Genomic DNA, 22,072 nt, shown 5'->3' on the forward strand with positions numbered 1-22,072 from the left:
CATTGTGAGTAGCAGAGGAGAGAAAACACGGACTTTGGATTCAAACAGACGAGAATCAGATAAGAGCCACTACCAACTGCCATAAACTTGGGCAAGGTGTTTAACCCCGTCAGAACCTCAGTTTACTCGCTAGTAAAATGTAGGCAGTAACGTATACTTAACTGCGGCTGGCGTTGTGGCCGGACAGGTTGAGCCGCCTGCAGTGTGGGCACCAGTTCGTGTAGCAGCTGCTCCACTTCCAGCTCCCTACTAGTGCACCTGGGAAAGCAGCAGATGACCCAAGTGCTTGGGCCCCTGGACCCACATGAGAGACCTGGATGAAGCTCCTGGCCTGGCCAGGGCTGTTACTGCCACCTGTGTGGTGCAGCAGCAGATGGAAGATCTCATTCTGTTTCTCTCCCACTCCGTTACTCTGCTTTTGAGATTAAGTAAGTATTTTTAAAAAATTCCCTACTTAGCTAACACTGGAGTATTGTATAACTAATGAGGCGCCTGCACAAGCTGGGCAGATTGTAGACGTTCTGTCAAGTCGATTAAGTCCAGTTTGACAGAACTTTAGATGCTTGTGTGCGGAACTGTTTGAAACTGGTCGGAAAAGTCCTCAGGTTATCTGCAAGGAGTTCCTAATACTTAGCTTGGAATATGACTTAAAGGTTCATTGAGATGGCAAAATGTAACCTGCTCATTACAGCAGCCGCCACACTCACACGTACGCTGAACTTTTCACATACATGGTCATTTACAGATTCTATCTCATTCTCTTAACAGCCCAATAACGTAGTTAATATTATTATCCCCATTTTTTAAAAAAATAGATTAGCCTTTTAATTACATTTTCTTAAATAGCTGTTAGGTTTCCATTTCTTCAGGAGATATTGTCACCAGGGTGTTGTTCAATTCCACAGGTTAAGTCTTCTTCACTACTATTAAGAACTTCATACATATTAGAGAAATTGCCATTTACTGCTTTTTTTTTTTTTTTTTTTTTTTTTTGACAGGCAGAGTGGACAGTGAGAGAGACAGAGAGAAAGGTCTTCCTTTGCCGTTGGTTCACCCTCCAATGGCCACCACGGCTGGCGTGCTGCGGCCGGCACACTGTGCTGATCCAATGGCAGGAGCCAGGTGCTTCTCCTGGTCTCCCATGGGGTGCAGGGCCCAAGCACTTGGGCCATCCTCCACTGCACTCCTGGGCCACAGCAGAGAGCTAGCCTGGAAGAGGGGCAACCGGGACAGAATCCGGTGCCCCGACCGGGACTAGAACCCAGTGTGCCGGCACCGCAAGGGGGAGGATTAGCCTAGTGAGCCGCGGCACTGGCCATTTACTGCTTTTTCATCTTTCCAAAGAGACATGGGCAAACTTGCAGAGTAAAGCTGACATCTTTAAAGGCGTGCAGCAGGAAGGTCCCCACAGGGACTGTAAAGCCACGCAGTGCCAGTGCCATCATCCACAGGCATCTTTCCAGTCCTTACAAAGAAAAGCTGAACACGTGAAGAATACGTCACATCCTGGAGTCACGAGGCAGTGCTGGCTGTGCCCAGGGCCCTGTTCAGGTCATGAGTGTGTGCTCACACAGGCGAGCAGGCTCAGCGCGGGCTGGAAAGCACGGGCCTTCCTGCAAGCAGCTCCTCGCTAGCCATGCCCAGGCCCGTCACCCCGACACTGGAAATGCGCCAGCGATGGAACAGATTGCTGTGGACGCCAGAATGTTTGTCCATGGCGAAGGCCTGCCACCAAGATGAAGGTCAAGGACACTGACCACAGGTGTTGCCAAGACCACAAAACCTGGAGCACCTAGTTTGTGAGACGCTTCACGTGAGGTCTCAGCCTCCTCTCCTGCTGGAGCATGAATGGCCATAGCTAGGTCGCAGAATGCTTCGGGAGCATCCAATGTTCCCATGAGGATGAAGTCTCTCTAGAAAGTTTGAAGAAAGAATGGCAGGAGGAGGCCGAGAGCTCCTAGCGGAGGCCCTACCGTGGCTGGTGCAAATGCATGAGCCCAAAGATGGCCACCTCCTCAGCTCCCATGGACAGCGGTCCCGCCCACCGCAGCCTTCTGTAAGATGTGCGTGACCACCTTGACCTGCTCTCCTGGGGCCTTTTCTTGCAAGTCGCAGAAGTCTTCTCCCCACCCCCCCAAAATGAAACTCCCTCCAACGAAAATACTGGAGCTCGTAGCCAATCCCAGACCAGTAGAAAAGTCATATTTTCCACACCCTTAACTCATCTTGTCTGTTCCCTAAGGAATTCCTGTGAATCGCATTGATCACAGAAGAAACCGCTGGTCCTGGAGGCAGGATGATGCAGCCTGCAGTTAGTTCGGGACAGATCAGGAGGAATGTCCTGGAAGGGTTGCGTTGCTTCGCTGTCCTCGTACCTGTTAACACTCTGCTCCCAGTCTGCATCACAGCCAGGGGGGCACGTTCTCTCCTGGGAAAAGAGGGCTGGAGGACGTTAGAGAGGATTTATGCGCTCTCGTTGCCTGGTAAACGCTACCCTTTATTCCCACCTACAGCTTCAAGCCCTGGCAGGGTGGCTCCAGCCTTTGTCGCTGTCCGGGGTTGGGGGGGGGAGTGCGAGCACCCAGGACTGCAGCCATGCGCGCCGCCTCTGTGGGGAGCACCGAGGGGGTACCTGCACCAGATGACCCTCGGCCCCCCAGCTGCAAGGGCCACCCTGTCCCCATTGTACAGAAGAGAAAAACCAAGGCTGAGAGAGCTAGGACTTGCCTTCTCAGTGTACAGATGACGCTGAAGCCAAGAAAGGTGAAGTTGATTTGAATTTGGTTTTGTGATAGAGACAGCCCCTAGAAATTTAAAGAGGCAGAGAGGAAAAAAAAGGCCACATCTTTTTTTTTCCATACATCGAAGAACTGCTTTATTGATACTGTAAGTTCGGGTCTGGCTACTCACTCGAGTGTCCTGCAGAAGTTGGCTGGGAGCTGGGCTCTTCTGGCCCAGGAGCGACCACAGCCAGGGCAGAGGGCACCAGGAACCCTGACGTGGACATCGGCTTCCTGGGGTAGCAGGGGCAAGGGAGGGCAGCTCTGGCCGAGGCTTCCCAACATGTTTGGCAAATCCTTGCCCGGGCCCCAAGTTCCTGGTAACCAGTCTCAGGCTTGAGGGGCAGCCCAGGAGCCGTGGCACCAGCATCCCTAGGTGCATGGCCACTGGCTTGGGGTTGCCTGCTGAGAAAGTCTTGCTTCAGTGGGGGCCTGGACTGGCTGATGTCGGAGGCCCCATGAAGTGGCCACATATTAAAATAATCAAGAAGCTCCTGGCCCAGCCCTGGCCATTGTGGCCATTTGGGGAGTGAACCAGCAAGCGAAAGATTCTCTTTCTCTTTCTGCGTCTCCTTCTCTATAACTCTTTCAAATAATAAATCTCTATAATAATAATAATAACCAAGCCTGATTCCCAAATGTGTTTCCCTTTTCCCATGAGCACAGTGAACTCCTTCCCAGTAAAGCAGGGCCGGCCCACAAAGTCATCCGGCCTGGCCCTGCCAAGGCAGCAGCAGGTGGGACTTGAAATTCAGTACCTCCACAGCAGGCTCATTAGTGAGCTGACAACCGTGTATGGCCCACGAATGATGTTGTAAATACCCAAGTGGCGCTTGGCAGAGGAGTGGAGCAGCTCCCCGCCCCTGCTCTAATGCTTACAAGGGAAGGGATTGATTGGGGGAAGAATCTAAGGAACGAGGCTGTGAGTGCCGTCCTGGCAGGCCCGCCGCGAACCCTGGGCCTGAGCATCTTAGGAGGCCACACGCAAGTGTAGGCTCCAAGCGCCCTTGGAGCAAGCACTCTGGCCCAGAGCCAGTTTCCACGAGGGCCCAGGGCAGGGCCTGGCTGAGGCTGGGTGTACATTAGTTTGTTGCTTGTAAGCATTTCTTTGGCCCTGGAGCCAGGCTTCTGGCTGGCTGCCTGCAATCCCCAGGGTTCTCTTTGCAAATCCCCAGATCAGTTGCTAACCCTGCCCTCCTTAAATCCTTACTATTGTTATCACTTGAAGCTATCATTTCTCTCTGTGGATTCCTAATCCTCTTTAAAACGATATATTTATACCTCAATAGCTCAGCGATATTTATAGGGCAGGTCATGGGCAACTGACCCATGGGACAAGCCAATCAGCTTAGATTCTGCAGCCAGAAGCTTAATCAAGTTACTGTATTTACACAGTTTTTTTTTTTTTAAGTTGTACTTATTTATTTGAAAGAGTTACAAAGAGAGAGAGGAGTAGCACAGAGAGAGATCTTCCACCTGCTTCCACTCCCCAAATGGCCACAAAGGTTGGGGGTGGGCCACGCTGAAGCCAGGAGCATCTTCCAGGTCTCCCACATGGTACAGGGGGCCCAAGCACTTGGGCCATCTTCCACTGCTTTCCCAGGCCATTAGCAAGAAGCTGGAACAGAAATGGAGCAGCCAGGACTCAAACTGGCACTGGGATGGGATGCTGGTGCTACATGCGGTGTCTCAATCTGCTAAGCCACAGCACCAGCCCCCACACAGTTTCTTAGTCCTTTAGTCACTCCTCTGTGTTACTTAAACATCAATACAAAGGGGTAGACAGGGCTAACACCACCTTCGCAGAGCCCCTGAGATGCTGCGGGCACACGGCCAGAGCTGCCATGGGCACCTGTTGCCTTCATGTGGGCTGAGGTGGGGGAAAGGGTGGACATCACCAGGATAGATGATCTTCAATGACTTCTCATTTTATAAAGATTTATTTATTTGATAGGCAGAGAGAAGGAGAGACAGAGATCTCCCATCAGCTGGTTCACTCCTCCAAATGGTTGCTATCACCAGGTCTGGGTCAGCCTGAAGTCAGGTGCCAGGAACTCCATCCTGATCTCCCACATGGGTGCAGGGGCCCATGCACTTGGGCCATCTTCCACTGCTTTCCCAGATGCATTAGCGGGGAACTGGATAGGGAGTGGAACAGCCGGGACATGAACCGGAGCTCTGATATGGGATGCCAGCACTGCAGGCGGCTACTGTGCCACACACACACACACACACACACACACCACTTCCCCTTCCATTGCCTCTCTCCAGCAGCGATCCGCTAGTCTGGGCCCTGTCAAAAGAGTCAAGAGGAATTGTCTGGGGAAGCGAGGGAGCAGCATCTCACTTTAATTCAGTATTGGCTGGGTGTCAAGTGCTTGGCTCAGTTATCAAGTAAGTACTGGTTCCCTCAAGTATGCCGAACACTCTTCTGAATCCCAGAATTCCGCAGTGTGCGTGGTGAAGTTGTCGAAGATCACAGACTAGTGAGGAAGACAGAGAGTAAAGAAAATCAGGGCCGGTGCCACAGCTCAATAGGCTAATCCTCTGCCTGCGGCACCGGCACCCCGGGTTCTAGTCCCGGTTGCTTCTCTTCCAGTCCAGCTCTCTGCTGTGGCCCGGGGGGGGGGGGGGGGGGGGCAGCAGAGGATGGCCCAGGTGCTTGGATCCCTGCACCCACATGGGAGACTAGGAGGAAGCACCCCATTCCTGGCTTTTGATTGGCTCAGCGCCGGCCGTGGCAGTCATTTGGGGAGTGAACCAATAGAAGGAAGACCTTTCTCTCTGTCTCTCTCTCACTGTCTATAACTCTACCTGTCAAAGAGGAAAAAAGAAAGAAAAGAAAATCAGATAGCTTCCGTTGCAAGTAAGCAATGAAAAGAAGTGGGCTGATGTCAGAATTGAGTGACCATGAAGATCCCCACAATGAGTGGTCCAGGCAGGTGGAACAACAGATGCTAAGACCCCGGTTCCAGAGAGCTTGGTGTGCTTGCGCTGAGAGAACGAGGGACATGAAGACAAAAGCAGGCCCTGGCGGGATCCTGGAATGTGTCTTAGGACTGGAAGATGTTATATTTGTTTAAATAGAAAGTTACGGCGGAGGAGGGGTGTTGAGCAACAGAGTGGCAGGGTTGACTTAGACTTTAGAACAGGGGTGGGGAACCTTTTTTCCTGCCAAGGGCCATTGGGATATTTATAACATTATTCTCGAGCCATATAAAGTGGTCAACTTAAAAATTAGCCTGCCATAGGGGCTGGCTTTGAGGTACAACAGATTAAGCTACCACCTGTGACATCAGCATCGCTCATAACAGCACCAGTTCAAGTCCTAGCTCTTCCACTTCCAATCTGTCTCCCTGCTAATGCACCTGGGAAGGCAGCGGAAGATGCCCCAAGTGCTTGAGCCCCTGCACCCACATGGGAGACCCAGAAGAAACCCTGGGCTCCTGATTCAGCCTGGCCCAATCCTGGCCTTTGTGACCATTTGGGGAGTGAACCAGTGGATGGAAGATCTCTCTCTCTCTCTCTCCCCCGTAACTCTGAACTTTCAAGTAAATTTTAAAACAATTTTAAGAGGATGCAGAACAGGTTTCAGAATGTTCCATGACCTGTTACTAACTTAGAAAATATCCAACACTTAGTGGCTTAAAATAGTGATAAAACATTTGCTTCGCACACAGATCTGCAGTTTGATCAGGGCTCTGTGGGACAGCGTCTGCCCCACTTGGTATCAGCTGGGGAAGCCCAAAGGCTGGGGCCGCAGTCATCTGAGGCTGAGGCTGGTGTCAGCGGACACCCGTGCTGAGACCGTCAGCTGGAACCCTCCGTACGCCCTTGTCTTCACAGCATGGCGCCTGCTTCCATGGAAATCTGTCACTTGATGAGTATGCCTTGGAAGGCAGTGTCACTTCCGGGTATTCTCAATGGTGCAGCCAAAGGCTCACCCGGGTCTAAAAGAAGGATAAATAGACTTTTCCCCTTGATGAGACGAGCATGTGAGCCTGGAACTCTTGTGCCTTTTTTGGAAAATACATCAGCCATGAGTGGTTTCACTATAAGGGGAGCAAAAGTGAGGATAGCGAGAGGGGAGTGTGGGCACAGTGCCTAGGACCCATAATATTTTTAATTTCTTTCAAAATCATAACGAAAAAGGAAAAATAAGTCTGGGTTATGTTCATGAATGATACAGTATAATTTATTTTATTTTATTATTATTTATTTGACAGAGTTATAGACAGTGAGAGAGAGAGAGACAGAGAGAAAGGTCTTCCTTCCGTTGGTTCACTCCCCTAATGGCTGCTACGGCCTGCGCACTGCACCAATCTGAAGCCAGGAGCCGGGTGCTTCTTCCTGATCTCCCATGCGGGTGCAGGGTCCAAGCACTTGGGCCATCTTCTGCTGCACTCCCGGGCCACAGCAGAGAGCTGGATTGGAAGAGGAGCAACCTGGACAGAACTGGCGCCCCAACCGGGACTAGAACCTGGGGTGCCAGCGCTGCAGGCGGAGGATTAGCCTAGTGAGCCGTGGCGCTGGCCAATACAGTATAATTTTTTTGATATTTAGGGGCCGGTGCTGTGGTGCAATGGGTTAAAGCCCTGGCCTGAAGCGTCGGCATCCCAATGGACGCCGGTTCTAGTCCCGGCTGCTTCTCTTCCAGTCCAGCTCTCTGCTATAGCCTGGGAAAGCAATAGAAGATGGTCGAAGTCTTGGGCCCCTGCACCCATGTGAGAGACCCGGAAGAAGCTCCTGGCTCCTGGCTTCGGATTGACGCCACTCCTGCCATTGCGGCCATCTGGGGAGTGAACCAGTGGATGGAAGACCTCTCTCTCTGTCTCTACCTCTTTCTGTGTAACTGTCGTTCATATGAATAAAATGAATCTTAAATTTTTAAAAAAATTTTTACTTAATACTTATTCAATATTTATTGTATGACCCATGCTGGCGAAAGTGTCTGGCATCTGTGAAAAGTCACAGTTGCCCCTGAATGTGAGGCCAAGGAAGGATGTCCATTTTTTTAAAAAAAAAAAAGATTTTATTTATTTATTTATTTGAGAAGTAGTCACAGACAGTGAGAGGGAGAGACAGAGAGAAAGGTCTTCCTTCTGTTGGTTCACTCCCCAAATGGCTGCAACGGCCGGAGCTGTGCTGATCCAAAACCAGGAGCCAGGTGCTTCTTCCTGGTCTCCCATGTGAGTGCAGGGCCCAAGGATTTGGGCCATCTTCTACTGCTCTTCCAGGCCACAACAGAGAGCTGGACTGGAGGAGGGGCAGCCAGGCCTCGAACCGGCGCCCACATGGGATGCCAGCACCGCAGGCTGAGGATTAACCTACTGTGCCACGGCGCCGGCCCCAGGATGTCCATTTTGTTTTGCCTTAGTAAAGATGCCGCTGAATGCCACTGGAATGGTGGATCAGACAGGGAAGAATGAGGAGATGTGATCCAGGAAGTGAGGGGCGGAGATGACAGGAGCAGCAGGATGGGGAAGACACCGCCTGCGTTGAAACCAGATGGGAGTGGGGGAGCTGGGCACAGGTGGGGACAAGGCGGCGATCACGGGGGAAGATGGGCCATCCCTGCTCCATCTGTGTCTATGAAGGTGCGGCTGGGGCACCAGCTGAGCGTGGGCGTGAGTGGAAGCTGCAAGGGCGGGAAGCCCTGCAGAACTCAGCTCGGAATGGGAGCGAATCCGGCAGGGAAGAGTGCGCAGTACGGGTGCCGGGCGAGGTCTGAAGTGCGTGCAGGCCGCGTGATTTCAGGACCTCCCCAGCAGTGTGCTGCCTCCTGGGTGCAGGTGAGGCGTTGGCACTTGATGAGTGCATCGCTTCAGCCTGAGTCAGGTTTTACCAAGAGGGTAGTTAGGAGGAGGGAAGAACACAAAAGTCAAGGTTATGGGGGCCAGCATTGTGGTGTAGCAGGTTAAACCAGCGCCTGCAATGCCAGCATCCCATATGGGCACCAGTTCATGTCTTGGATGCTCCGCGTCCAATCCAGCTCCCTATTAATGGCCTGGGAAAGCAGAGGAAGATGGCTCAAGTGTTTGGATCCCTGCCACCCATGTGGAAGACCCGGATGAAGCTCCTGGCTCCTTGCAGCCATCTGGGGAGTCCAGCAGATGGAAGATCGCTCTCTCTCTCTCTCTCTCTCCCTCCCTCCCAATCTCTCTCTCTCTCTCTCTAACTCTATCAAATAAATAAATTTTTGAAAAAGACAAGGTTATGGCAAGGACATGGCTTTAGTGCTGGCCATGAAATAAGGATAAAGAGGAAAGCAGATGTGAACGAGGTGGCAGATGTTAAAACACTCTGGGGGAGGGCGCTCGGCACAGCAGGTATGACGCGGCCTGGGATGCCCGCACCCTATATCCAAGTGCCTGGGTTCAAGTCCTGAACCCACTCCCATTCCAGCTTCCTGCTAGTGCCCACCCTGGGAGGCAGCAGGCGATGGCTCAAGTAAGCAGGTCCCTGCCACCCATGGGAGACCCGAATTGCATTCCCAGCTCTTGGTACCAGCTCTGACCCAACCCCAGCCATGGTGGCCATTTTGGGACTGTATCAACAAATAGGAGCTCTAGGCCGGCGCCACGGCTCACTAGGCTGATCCTCCATCTGTGGCGCCGGCACCCTGGGTTCTAGTCCTGGTCGGGGCACTGGATTCTGTCCCGGTTGCTCCTCTTCCAGTCCAGCTCTCTGCTGTGGCCAGGGAGTACAGTGGAGGATGGCCAGGTCCTTGGGCCCTACACCCTCTTGGGAGACCAGGAGAAGCACCTGGCTCCTGGCTTCAGATCGGCGCAGCGCGCCAGCTGTAGCAACCATTTGGGGGGTGAACCAACGGAAGGAAGACCTTTCTCTCTGTCTCTCTAACTCTGCCTGTCAAAAAGAAAGAAAGAAAGAAAGAAAGAAAGAAAGAAAGAAAGAAAGAAAGAAAGAAAGAAAGAAAGAAAGAAAGAAAGAAAGAAAGAAAGAAATAGAAGCTCTCTCTGTCTCTTTCTTGGCCTGTCTTCCTGCCTCCCAAATAAGCAAATAAATGTTTAAAAAATAAACACATCAACAGGTTGGAATTCTCAACAAAGTTGGGGCATTTTTGGAGGGAAGGTGTTGGAATAAGCAAACCGGACGGGTTTGCTCTCGTGGATGAGAGCTGGCTCTGCCTGTTCCAGACACAACAGAGCGACTGGCGACAGCGAGGCCCAGGCAGCGACTCTGGCCTCCGTGTTGCTCGGCCCACTCCTACAGGTCTCCATCCAGTAGGTCTGAGGCGGGGCCCGAGGCTGCATTTCTAACGCACTCCAGATGCTGCAGCTGTTGGCCCATAGATCGCAAGGTGGGTGGAAGGAAAGCTCTTCCGGGCCTCTGAGGCCCAGTGTGGGTCGGACCGCTTGTCTGATGAGTTGTTGACGTCCCCTGCCACTGATGGCAGTGAGGAAGAGGAAGAGTGAGGAAGAGAGTAGAGTGGGGCGTGGCTTCAGAGCAAAGGAAAGGACAGGAAGGAGCGGGAAGGACGCGAGCCCTGCTCTCGGGATCTTGAGGGACGTGGGAGAAAAATCCACCAGTCCTCAAAAGGATGGCCGAGCAAGCGGGGTTCCCAGTGGGAGAGGCTGGGAAGGCGGAAGAGCCCGGAGAGACTGGGGCCCTCTGGAGGCAGTGGGCAGTGGGAGATGAGACCAGGCCTGGAAACGGGCACCACCATTCTGGAACGAGGCATGCGCAGTGCCACCCCCAAGTCCAAGCACAGATTCTTTTGTTTAAGACGTATTTATTTGAAAGGCAGGGGTACAGACAGAGGAAGAGATAGAGAGGTTTTCCATCTGCTGGTTCACTCCCCAAATGGCTGCAATGGCTGGGGCTGGGCCAGGAGCCTGGAACCTCCATCCTGATCTCCCATGTGGGTGACAGGGACCCAAGGACTCGGGCCATCTTCCATTGGTTTTATCAGGCCACAGCAGAGAGCTGGATCGGAAGTGGAGCAGCCGGGACTTGAACCGGGGCCCATATGGGATGCTGGCATCATAGGCAGCATCTCAACTGGCTGCACCACAACAATAGTGCCAAAGGCCAGATTCTGAGAGACTAAGCAGCTACTTCCACTGAAATCTGGAGATTTCTGATTTCTTGGAGGTGTCGTTTTTATAGCGCATGGGAATAAGCATGAGTGTACCCATAATTGATGGGTGGGTGTGCGTGACCTTTAGCACAAAAGTAAGATCACGCAGACACTAAGGGCTTGCTCCCTGATCCTTGTCCGGGAGGAAAGCACCGTCTCTAGGTCTTGGATAAGGTTGGAGGCAGACATTTGTATTAAAAAAAATTATTTATTTATTTACTTCTTTTAAAAGAATACTTACGGGGGCGGGGAGGGGGGTCATCCAACTGCTGGTTTACTCTCTCAAAAAGGCTGCAACAGCCTGGGCGAGGCCAGGCTAAAGCCAGGAGCCTGGAGCTCCAAATGGATCTCCCATGTGGGTGCAGGGGCCTGAGGACTCTGGCCCTCCTCCGCTGCTTTCCCAGGCTCATTAGCAGAGACTGGATTGGAAGTGGAGCAGCCAGGGCTCAAACCAGCGCCCATATGGGATGCTGGCATGGCTTTAACCAGCTGCGCCACAAGGCCAGCCCCAACATTTGCATTTTAACTCAGAAATAGAGAAACTGCACCGGGGACTGAGCGGCTCCCCAGACCCTTCCCCGCCCAGCGTCTGCCGCTGCTCGCTGGGCCAGGTGGGCAGGCGAGGCCCGGATCACCAGGGCTTCCTGTCTGGACTTCAGAGCCTCCTGTGTCTCCAGGATGGGCCTCTCCGGAGCCCAGGACGCCTAGCACCCAGACAGGCAGCCCGTGTGAGATGGGAGGGCCCCAGCCTGCCGCCCCAGTTCCTCCTCACCCCTACCACCTACCAGTTTCTTGCCCTCTGCCCTCTTCAGCCTCTGCGGGGGCCAGTGTGGGTGCTTGGCTGCAAGGCTGGGGGAGGGGGAGGCTGGGGAGCTGAGCAGCCTGAGTCAGACCTGCCGGGGGAATCGTCTAATGGTCTTAGGGCAGCTTAGCTGTCCTGGACCTGCCCCCTGCCACCAATCACGTCCACCTGGCCTGGAGCTGCAGAAGGAGCTGGGCAGGGAGAGGAGAGGGCCCGAGCCTGAGGCGTCAGTCGGCAGAGGCCTGGGAGCAGACACAGACCCTCGTCCGGGACGTGCCTCGGGGCCAAGATGGGGCAGCAGTTCAGCTGGGAGGAGGCGGAGGAGGCCGGCGAGATGGACGTGGCCGAGCTGCAGGAGTGGTACAAGAAGTTCGTGGTGGAGTGCCCGAGTGGCACCCTCTTCATGCATGAGTTCAAGCGCTTCTTCAAGGTCACGGGCAACGAGGAGGCCACCCAGTATGTGGAGGGCATGTTCCGAGCCTTCGACAAGAACGGGGTAAGGCACCGTGGAGGGGAGGGCTGGTGGCCAGGCCAGCTGGTGCGCCTCTCTTCCTCAGCTAGAGGTGCGCCCCGAACCCCCCTGCCCTGCTCTTCTCTCCCAGCTCTTCCCCCAAAACTCATTTCTGTCTCCCCATCACTCTGGTCCCCAGCCTCTCTCTCTTTCTTTCCTTCCTTCCTTCCTTCCTTCCTTCCTTCCTTCCTTCCTTCCTTCCTTCCTTTAGATTTATTGATTTATTTGATAGGGAGAGTTATAGACAGAAAGATCTTCCATCCGCTGGTTCACTTCCCAAATGGCCACAATGGCCGGAGCTGGGCTGATCCACAGCCAGGAGCTTCTTCTAGGTCTCCCATGTGGGTGCAGGAGCCCAAGGACTTGGGCCACCTTCTACTGCTTTCCCAGACCATAGCAGAGAGCTGAATTGGAAGAGGAGCAACCAGGACTCAAATCAGTGCCCATATGGAATGCCAGGGCCACAGGGGGAGGCTTAACCTACTATGCCACAGCACTGGTCCCCTTGGCAACTTCTCATCCCTGCTCCTGTCTCCCCTTCCGAGAGCTGATGGTGGGCTGGCCCCCAGTCCAGGGCTTCTCTTGGTGGACTTTGGGCCCCAGGCTCTGAGCTCCACGAGCCTGCTTTTTCACACCCCCCAGAGCCTCTGTTGCTCCAGACATCAGGAGCAAAAGTGACGGCCCACGTGGACCAGGCTCTGTTAGCCGAGACCTGAGCTCGCCCTTGGCCGGCCGGGAGCTGTTCCACCACCCCCAGAGCACAGAGGCGGCCTCAGACTTTCCAGAGCCCCTCCGCTTCTTTCTCTGAGTCAGGAGCGGCTGGTTGGGATGGCAGGGGTGGGGCAGGGGAGGGACATTTAGGTCATTTTAAATTCAATTATGAGAAAACTGGAGCAAAAGGAAGGGAATTGATTTGCCCAAGGTTGTATCCTCGGGGGTCCTGACTCCCAGTCGAGTGCTCCTGCCTGGAGCGCAGGCGGGAGGTGGGAGTGGGTCCAACAGGACATGGGGGCTGGTGCACAGCCTGGCAGTCAGGTGCCCGCGTCCCACAGCGCACTGCCTGGCTTCAGTGCCCGCTCTGGCTGCTGACTCCAGCTTCCTCCAGTGCAGACCCGGGGTGACGGTGGGGGTGGCCCAGTAGCCGGGCTCCTGACACCCATGTGGGCATGGATTGAGTTCCCAGCTCCCAGTTTCAGCCTGGCCCAGCCCCGACCAGTACAGGCATATGAGGAATGACTCAGCCGATGGAACTGCCTCTCTGCTTCACACACACACACACATCAGAGAGGAAATGATGTTTTAAGTATTGAACTTCACAAGAGAAGTAACTAAAAATACCAGGAGATATATCAGGTCACAGGTAGCAAGTCTTACAATCATAAATGCATCCATCTCCCCTGTATTTGTCTAGAACTCCAATTCTGTAGAGATCCAAGCTCCAAAAGGGATTACTAAGCCTCCGGGCGTAGTACAGCTGCACTCGGAACACCTCATCTCTTCTTGTAAATCAGCACCTCACGGTCCCCATTGCTTTTTAAGTAGTTTTTAATTGAGATGATCCTAAACTTACAGGAAAAACTCTAAGAATAGCACCTGTAGCTCTCCTGTACAATTTATTCAGAGTCCCTATTTGTTTACATTCACGTCTTTATCATTTTCTCCCTCTCAACATATATATACACGTATAGCTAACGTGTTGTATGCACAGACACCATGTATAATTTATACTGTACACACATTTTTTTTATTTGACAGGTGGAGTTATAGACAGTGAGAGAGAGAGAGCCAGAGAGAAAGGTCTTCTCTTGGTTGGTTCACTCCCCAAATGGCTGCCATGGCCAGAGCTGCACTGATCCGAAGCCAGGAGCCAGGTGCTTCTTCCTGGTCTCTCATGCGGGTGCAGGGTCCCAAGCACTTGGGCCATCCTCCACTGCCTTCCCGGGCCACAGCAGAGAGCTGGACTGGAAGAAGAGCAACCGGGACTAGAACCCAGCACCCATATGGGATGTCGGTGCCGCAGGTAGAGGATTAATCAACTGAGCCATGGCGCCGGCGGCCCCTGTACACACATTTTTAAAGAGAAAGTGTAGCATCATGCTTTTTTACCTCTAAACATTTCAGTGTGCATTTTCTAAGAATAAGGACATTATCTTAAATACAATTATTAAAATAGGGAAATTGAACATTGATCAAAATTCTATGACCTAAGTGGCAATCCATGTTCAAATTCAGTCAGTTGTCCCAACAGTGGCTTTTTTGAATTAACAGGATTTTTGATTGACACACCCTAAGATATAGGATGTTCTGTTTTGATACAGATATACCATAAGGGATGATTAAGCCAAGCCAGTGCCCAAAGCCAGCACCTGGCTTGCCTGTCATTTTTTATGGGGAGACATTTGGAAGCTACTCCCCACTAGTGTCTTTTACAGCTTTTTTTTTCTGACCTGTCTCCTGTGTCTCCTTTGACCTCAGCTTTTCTCTGTCCTCTGTGACCTAGACATTTTTGAAGACTGCAGCCCAGTTGTTTTGTAGAGTGGCCCACAGTTTGAGCTTGTGCAGTGTTTCCCAGGGACGACACTCAGTTGTCAGACTTCCGGCAGGATTGCCGTGTGCCCCTGTGTGTGTGTCAGACCAGGCCGCCACCGACGTCACCGACGTCACCTTCCACCATTTGCTCAGGGAGGCGTCTGCCAGGTTTCCCCACTGTGGTGGACCGTTTTTCCTCTCAATAATCAGCGTCTTGAGACGAGTCAGGATCCTGGCACTCAGCAAACTCTAACGTAAATGAGCCGGCGACACGGGTGGTTTTCTAGTCCACCTCTGCTCTGGGATACACTGGTTGGTGTTCTACTGTAAGGGAGAATGTCCTGGGCGCCGCGGCACACTAGGCTAATCCTCCGCCTTGCGGCGCTGGCACCCCGGGTTCTAGTCCCAGTCGGGGCGCCGGATTCTGTCCCGGTTGCCCCTCTTCCAGGCCAGCTCTCTGCAGTGGCCAGGGAGTGCAGTGGAGGATGGCCCAAGTGCTTGGGCCCTGCGCCCCATGGGAGACCAGAAGTACCTGGCTCCTGCCATCGGATCAGCGCAGTGCGCCAGCCGTAGCACACCAGCCATGGTGGCCATTGGAGGGTGAACCAACGGCAAAGGAAGACCTTTCTCTCTGTCTCTCTCTCTCTCACTGTCCACTCTGCCTGTCAAAAAAAAAAAAAAAAGGGAGAATGTCCTAGAAGTTCCTCTGTCCAGGGGCTGACTCCATGCCCAGCCTTGGCACAATCTTCCTATCAGGGACGAATTAAAGCATTCGTAGATCTAGCTCAAACCTGGGACAATGGAAATGGGGGTGGGGAGGGGTTCCCGGTGGCAAGAGGAGGAACGCCCCCCCCCACCTCCCCCCTGCAGCTCTCTTCCCCTCTGGGTGGGACGAACAGGGAGGCTGAGGATCAAGTGGCACTTGGGATTCTTACATAACCCACCTCCGTGGGCGGATTCAGGGAGACCCCAGCGGGTGCTGCCCCAGGGCGGATGCCAAGCCCGGCCCCTTCCAGAACAGGCCCAGGCGTCTCTGTCCCTCACAGGGCCCCGCGTGTAATTGGAGCTGACAAGGGCCCGTAGATTAGTCCTGCTGGAAGCTTCCCAGTGATGATCCCGGCCGCGCAGGAGCCACACCGGTGAGCTCACCTGTCAGGAAGGGAGACGTGCCTCATATTAGACAGGGTTGTGTCTGCGAGCCCAGAGTTTGTCCATGCGCTGAACCAGAAGAGGTGTGCAGCCAACAGGCCTGCTGCTTGCTGGCCAAGTGGCCTGGGTCACCCATCTGTAGCATGGAGAATGCATTTCAAGCTCCGTTCAGGTTGAAAACAACGAGGGAGCGGGGGTTGGCTTAGTCTCACGCCACGTTCCAGTACCTGGGCTTCAGTCCCAGCTCCGGCTACTGACTCAGGCTTTCCACCAGGGCAGACGCCGGGAGGCAGCCCTGATGCCACTCACCCGGAAGACCTGGCCTGAGTACTTCCGTCCCAGTTTCGCCCTGACCTAGCCCTGGCCATCACAGCCATCTGGAGCCATTTGCTCCTGGCAAAGCAGTGGATGATGGCTTGGGAGTTGGAGACTTTGCAACCCACATGGGAGACGAATATGGGAGCCCAGCCTAGCCCAGCCCTGGCCACTGTCGCCATTTGAGGAGTGAACCTACAGATGGAAGATCTCACTCTCTCTGTCACTCTGCCTTTCAAATAAATAAATAACTATGAAAGAAAATAGCCTTTGAAAGGATACACAACCACTGCTAGGAATCTACCCTAGAGAAGTTACCAGAGAGATAAGAAAAAACACACAGGCACTAACGTGTTCACTGTGTAGTGTAAAACATTAGGAACACGTTCAACAAGAGGGAACGCCCAGTATCCTCCCCGCCAAAACCCCGAAAACCTGCTTTCTTGTCTCCTCTCAGAACCACCTGAAACCCAAATTCAGATCCAGTCCAAATCATTATTTGCTCACTGCTTGGCCAATATTGACAGGACCCCAAGTGGGCACAGGCAGCACTGGGCCAGGCATGAGTGAGAAATGGGAGTGATGTCAGCCCTTCCGATTTCTCCCAGGGATGTGAAGTTACAGTTCTGGAGCAAGTCCAACACCATGTAGAATTGGCAGTAGACGCTATAGACTGGGGGCGAGGGGTATGGTGGAGGGAGAAGGAGGCTGTGGCTGCCGTGGTCCTGGACCCAGCCTTGAAGGATGGGGAGGGTTGGGTCACAAAGAATGAGAAAGGGCCCTAGGGGCAGAGAACAGATGAGCAAAGAGGCAGCGGCACCTGGGCCGTGGAGAGGAGTAGGGTTCGCGCATGTGCCCAGGGCAGGAGCGGGGGCTGTGGCTGGTGCACCCTCAGCAGCAGCCGCTCCCGGTGCAGGACAACACCATCGACTTCCTGGAGTACGTGGCCGCCCTGAACCTCGTGCTCAGGGGCACCCTGGAGCACAAGCTGAAGTGGACCTTCAAGATCTACGACAAGGACCGCAACGGCTGCATCGACCGCCTGGAGCTGCTGGACATCGTGGAGGTCAGTGTCTGCTCGCAGGGCTCGGAGGGCGGCCCCGGGGTGGCGCTGTGGGGGCCTCCTCGGCGGGGGAGGGGGCGCGGGGGTGCGGGAGGTGTGAAACCATCCAGAGTATTTCTGACCACAGTGGATTAGGCTAGAAGTCAACTACAAACCCAAAAACCCTCAGAAATAATTGGACAAAATTCCGTGAGTCAAGTAAGTGTTTTGACCTGAAAAATAATTGGAACATGGAATATAGCTAAAACTGGCCTTGCAGAGAAATGTAAACATGAGAAAATAAGAAAGTTGGAAAATCAATGGTCTAAGAAACCATCTCGATAAATTAGGAAACAGAGGAGTGAATTAAAACCCAAAGAAAATAGAAGAGGAGCCGGCATTGTAACGCCGCGGCATCCCCTACGAGCACCAGTTCAAGTCCCAGCTGCTCCATCTCAGATCCAGCTTCCTACTGAGGGGCCTGGGAAGGCAGCAGAGGGTGACCTGAACACCTGGGTCCCTTTCACCCACGTGGGAGACCCAGACGGAGCTCCTGGCTCCCACTTCAGCCTGGCCCAGCCCTGGCCATTCCAGCCATTTGGGGAGTGAACCAGCAGATGGAAAATCCCTCCCTCCCACCCTCACTCATTCACTCATTCTGCTGTTTGAATAAATAATCTCTTAAAGCAAAAGAAAGTAGGAGAAAGGAAATATCAACAGCATAAATTAATAAAAGAGAAAACAGGCACACAAGAGGAAAAAAGCCAACAAAATCAAATGTCGCTTCTTTGAAAAGACTAACGGATCAGAGAGACTGCCAGCAAGCCGATCAAGGGGGAGAAGGACCTCACACGGGTGGCGTCAAACCGCTCACGGAACATGGAATTCAACGATAAATGTATTGTTGTGCAAAAATGTTGAAATCCATGTATAACAGGGGATCTTCAACAAGTTCCTAGAAAGAATGTATTATGAACTGCTCCAGAATAAACCTCTTTTAATTCCAGTTTCCCACCCACATTTGGAAGTCCCCTTGTGTATTCCAGACTGGGTTAACATTTTAATCACCGGAACTTTCCAGGAGGTGAGCAGGTTAGCCCTGCTGTATAGAGGAGGAGAGGCCTCACGGAGGTCCTGCAGGCTCCCAAGTTCACATCCTTGGGAGTGCTGGAGTGGCTTCCACCCTCAGATTCCCCAGACCCCTCTGTGAGCCCCACTTTTTTTATTTGACAGGTAGAGTTATAGACAGTGAGAGAGAGAGAAAGAAAGGTCTTCCTTCCGTTGGTTCACTCCCCAAATGGCCGCTACAGCCGGAACTGCGCCAATCCGAAGCCAGAAGCCAGGTGCTTCTTCCTGGTCTCCCATGCGGGTGCAGGGGCCCAAGCACTTGGGCCATCCTCCACTGCCCTCCCGGGCCACAGCAGAGAGCTGGACTGGAAGAGGAACAGCTGGGACTAGAACCGGCGCCCATATGTGATGCCAGCGCCGCAGGCGGAGGATTAACCAAGTGAGCCATGGCGCTGGCCCCAAGCCCGCTTTGTGCCAGGCTGTGAGCTGGGCAGTGGGGCCAGGAGATCCCTAAGGCTCTGCCCTGTCCTCGGAGTGCCCACCCTGTCCAGGAACCAAGGTGCCTCCCCATAGCTGTCACCTTCACAAAGGCGCGCTCACTGGACAAGGAGATGGAGCAAAAGAGAAAGCGATTTTTCTCCCCACCTGTACCTCTGTCATTCTATTTTACCCATCAAAAAGTTTGTTGAAGTGGAATGAAAAGTCCGGGGTGGATGTTAGATGCCTGCATCCTACGTCAGAGGCCTTGGTTCAAGTGCTGGCTCCAGCTCCTGACTCCAGCTTCCTAATGCACACCCTGGGAGGCAGCAATGATGGCTCAAGTCACTGGGTCCCTGTCCCCCAGAGAGAGACCTGGATGGAAGTCCCAGCTTTAGCCCTGGCCTGGCCCCAGCCATTGCAGACACGTAGGGAGAAAAGCAGCGCTTGGAAACTTTTTGAAATCCATACATAAGGACATCTTCAAAAGTTTGTGGAAAAGCATATTATGAAAAAGCTAAGTGTGGATTTCAAAATATTTTTGCATCAAAATAAACATCCCTTTTTAAAAAAGATTTATTTATTTGAGAGGTAGAGTTACAGACAGAGAGAGGGAGATAGAGAGAAAGATATTCCATCCACTGGTTCACTCCCCAAATGGCCACAATGGCAGGAGCTGGGCCAATTGGAAGCCAGGAGCCAGGAGCTTCTTCTGGGTCTCCCACACGGGTCAGGGGCCCAAGGACTTGAGCCATCTTCCAGTGCTTTCCCAGGGCATAGCACAGTTGGACTGGAATTGGAGCAGCCAGACTCCAACCCGGCGCCAAAGGCAGAGGTTTTAGCCCACTGCGCCACAACGCCAACCCCTTAAAGGGCATTAAAGGGCTGCCTCCCCCGTGCCCGGCTGCTGGCCTAGGTAGCCGGTGGCCCTGGTTTCTGGGTGTCGTCAGCCGTGGGAACAAGGAAAGGCTGAGGCCTAATTCTGTAGCGTTCCCCGCCTGCCAGGGCCCGGGCTGGGTTCTGCCCCGGGCATGGAACAAGCTTGGCTGTGGCAGCGGGGCCGGGAGAGGTTGTGGCCACCCAGCCTGGGCCAGCGAGCAGCCAGGACCCAAACCAGCACCCATATGGGAGGCCCGCACTGCAGGAGGACGCTTAGCCCTCCCTGGAGTTAGCCTCAGGGCAGATCAGCTTGGATCTGGGTCTGGCTCTTGTGGTCCTGGCAGCGAGGGGGAGGTGGCTCCTGGGACGTGGGTGGCGGGGGTGGGGACCAGTTTGCAGGTCCGGACGCGGGGATTTTCTCCGCAGGCGATTTACAAGCTGAAGAAAGCCTGCCGGGTGGACATGGAGGTCGAGCAGCAAGGCGAGCTGCTCACGCCGGAGCAGGTCGTGGACAGGATCTTCCTGCTGGTGGATGAGAACGGAGATGGTGAGGGGGCGGAGCAGCGGGGGCGGGCTTTCTGGCCGCGTCTCCCTGGGCACCCTCCCCCTCCCGAGGATTCCATGAAATGACAGCGACCCAGACACCCCGGGGGCTGCCGCTGGAGGCCAGTAGGGGGCAGTAGGAGGAACGGGAGCTAGGCAGTCAGGCAGGCCTGGAGGACCCTATTCAGCTTCTCAGCCTGCTCTCCGCGTCCTCGCCTGGGGATGGGGCTGATAGGAGGCCCGGGGCAGTGTGCTCAAGTGGCAGGCTCGGGGTGGGCCTGCACCCAGGTGTGCCTGGGTGTGTCCTTCCTGTAGATGTCCGTCCCAGGGCGAGGCAGGGAGAGAGCCGGCTTGGAGCACACACACGGACGAGGGCTCAGCTCCACCCAGCATTTTAGCGCTACCACGGGCAAAGAAGTCCCCTTAAAGCTTCTAGGGCACACCTGGAGAATCGGATAGTCGGCCAGCCACAGCTTGGGACCTTAATCTGCAGACTGCTCTGTCTGAGGGGTGGGGGGCGCATCCTCCGCCAGCCGCCGCCCCCGCTCTTCCCTCCCACCTGACCGTCTCCTTCCACCCCCACCCCCGCCGCCGCCTCACAGGGCAGCTGTCTCTGAACGAGTTCATCGAAGGCGCGCGCCGCGACCCGTGGGTGATGAAGATGCTGCAGATGGATGTGAACCCTGGCGGCTGGATCTCGCAGCAGAGACGGAAAAGTGCCATGTTCTGAGGGGCCTGGGGCCGCACGGGCGTCCCTGACCCCCTCCACGACTCCAGGCTGGCCCAGGACTTCACTATTGTGGGAGGGGCCCCGGCTCAGCCTGTCCACGTCCACTGCCACCCTGGCAGGCACTTCCCAGCTCTTCCCGCAGGGCTGAGTGGGGCTGGGGGAGGGCTGCAGGGGCAGACATGGAGGAGTCACTGGGGCTTCCAGGGAACTCAGATACTCCCCCCCCCCCATTCCCCATCAGCTGCTCCTGGCGGAACTGTGCCTGGCCGGGTGGGTGGGGGGCACCCACAGGAGTCTCGGAGCTCTCAGTTGGAAGCAGGGGCCGATCAGCCGTGGGAGTGCCCACGCTGCAGGGTGGCATGCCAAGACTGGCAGGAGAAGGGGCTGGCAGGAGTTGAGACTAGATAAAGTGGGGGTGGGGAGTTACTAAGTCCATAATCCCCAGGATCCCGCGGAGTGTTGGGGGGGAGGGGCGAGGACCTGTCCTCCTCCCAGGTGTGTCCTCAGCAGGGTCCGGCTGTGCTCAAAGGGCTGCCTCCCCAGCCCTGCTGCCCACCCACCAAACTCGCCACTTCCCCCACTCCCATCCCAGCTTGGACCTTCCACGACTCCCAGCCGTCAGCCCGCGTCTCCTTAAAGGATAGAGGAAGCTTCTCTGTGTCCCTGGGGAGGGCTCTGACCTGGGTTGTGGGCCAGGCTCTGCCTCCGACGGTGGCGGGACCCCAGCCGGCCTTCCCCCCGAACCTCGGGCCCCTCACCTGGGCAGTGAGCAGGCTGGACGCGGTGAGCAGCAGGCAGACCTGTATTTTTTTAAGTCGTGGAGTTCGCTCTCGTTTTACCAACTCTTATGCGTGACCCCAATACAGAAACTAGATGAGGAGGGGACCACTGTGGTTGAGATGGGACCGAGGCGCTGGGAGCCCTCCCAGCCCTGGGGCCGGCCGGGCCAGGGAGCGTATGGAGGAAAGCTAGTGGAAGCATCTACCGCACCCTGAGTAACTGGGTGCTTACGTCAATACACGAGGAGCGACGCTCATCTACTGAGCCTGTGGTTTGGCTGCTAGGGTATCTCATGATAGAGTCGTGTGAAGTTTCCTCTAGAGGTCAATTGTAGAAATAAAAACCGTTGATTCAAAGCACGAGTAG

At 54.4% G+C, this 22,072-nt stretch overlaps 1 protein-coding gene and 1 pseudogene across 1 annotated transcript; one reads left to right on the forward strand and one right to left on the reverse strand.

Moving 5' to 3' along the window:
- Positions 1–1,205: 1,205 nt before the first annotated feature.
- On the reverse strand, positions 1,206–2,225 carry LOC100351258 (magnesium transporter NIPA2 pseudogene; annotated as a pseudogene).
- Positions 2,226–11,849: 9,624 nt separating this feature from the next.
- Positions 11,850–21,381, forward strand: GUCA1B (guanylate cyclase activator 1B). The gene is made up of 4 exons (XM_051855717.2): positions 11,850–12,179; positions 17,104–17,253; positions 20,080–20,200; positions 20,799–21,381. Exons 1-4 carry the CDS (start codon positions 11,973–11,975, stop codon positions 20,924–20,926), a joined length of 606 nt encoding a protein of 201 aa, XP_051711677.1. The 5' UTR covers positions 11,850–11,972; the 3' UTR covers positions 20,927–21,381.
- Positions 21,382–22,072: the final 691 nt, after the last annotated feature.

This window comes from Oryctolagus cuniculus, chromosome 5 (genome assembly GCF_964237555.1).
Source record: "Oryctolagus cuniculus chromosome 5, mOryCun1.1, whole genome shotgun sequence".
NCBI lineage: Eukaryota > Metazoa > Chordata > Mammalia > Lagomorpha > Leporidae > Oryctolagus > Oryctolagus cuniculus.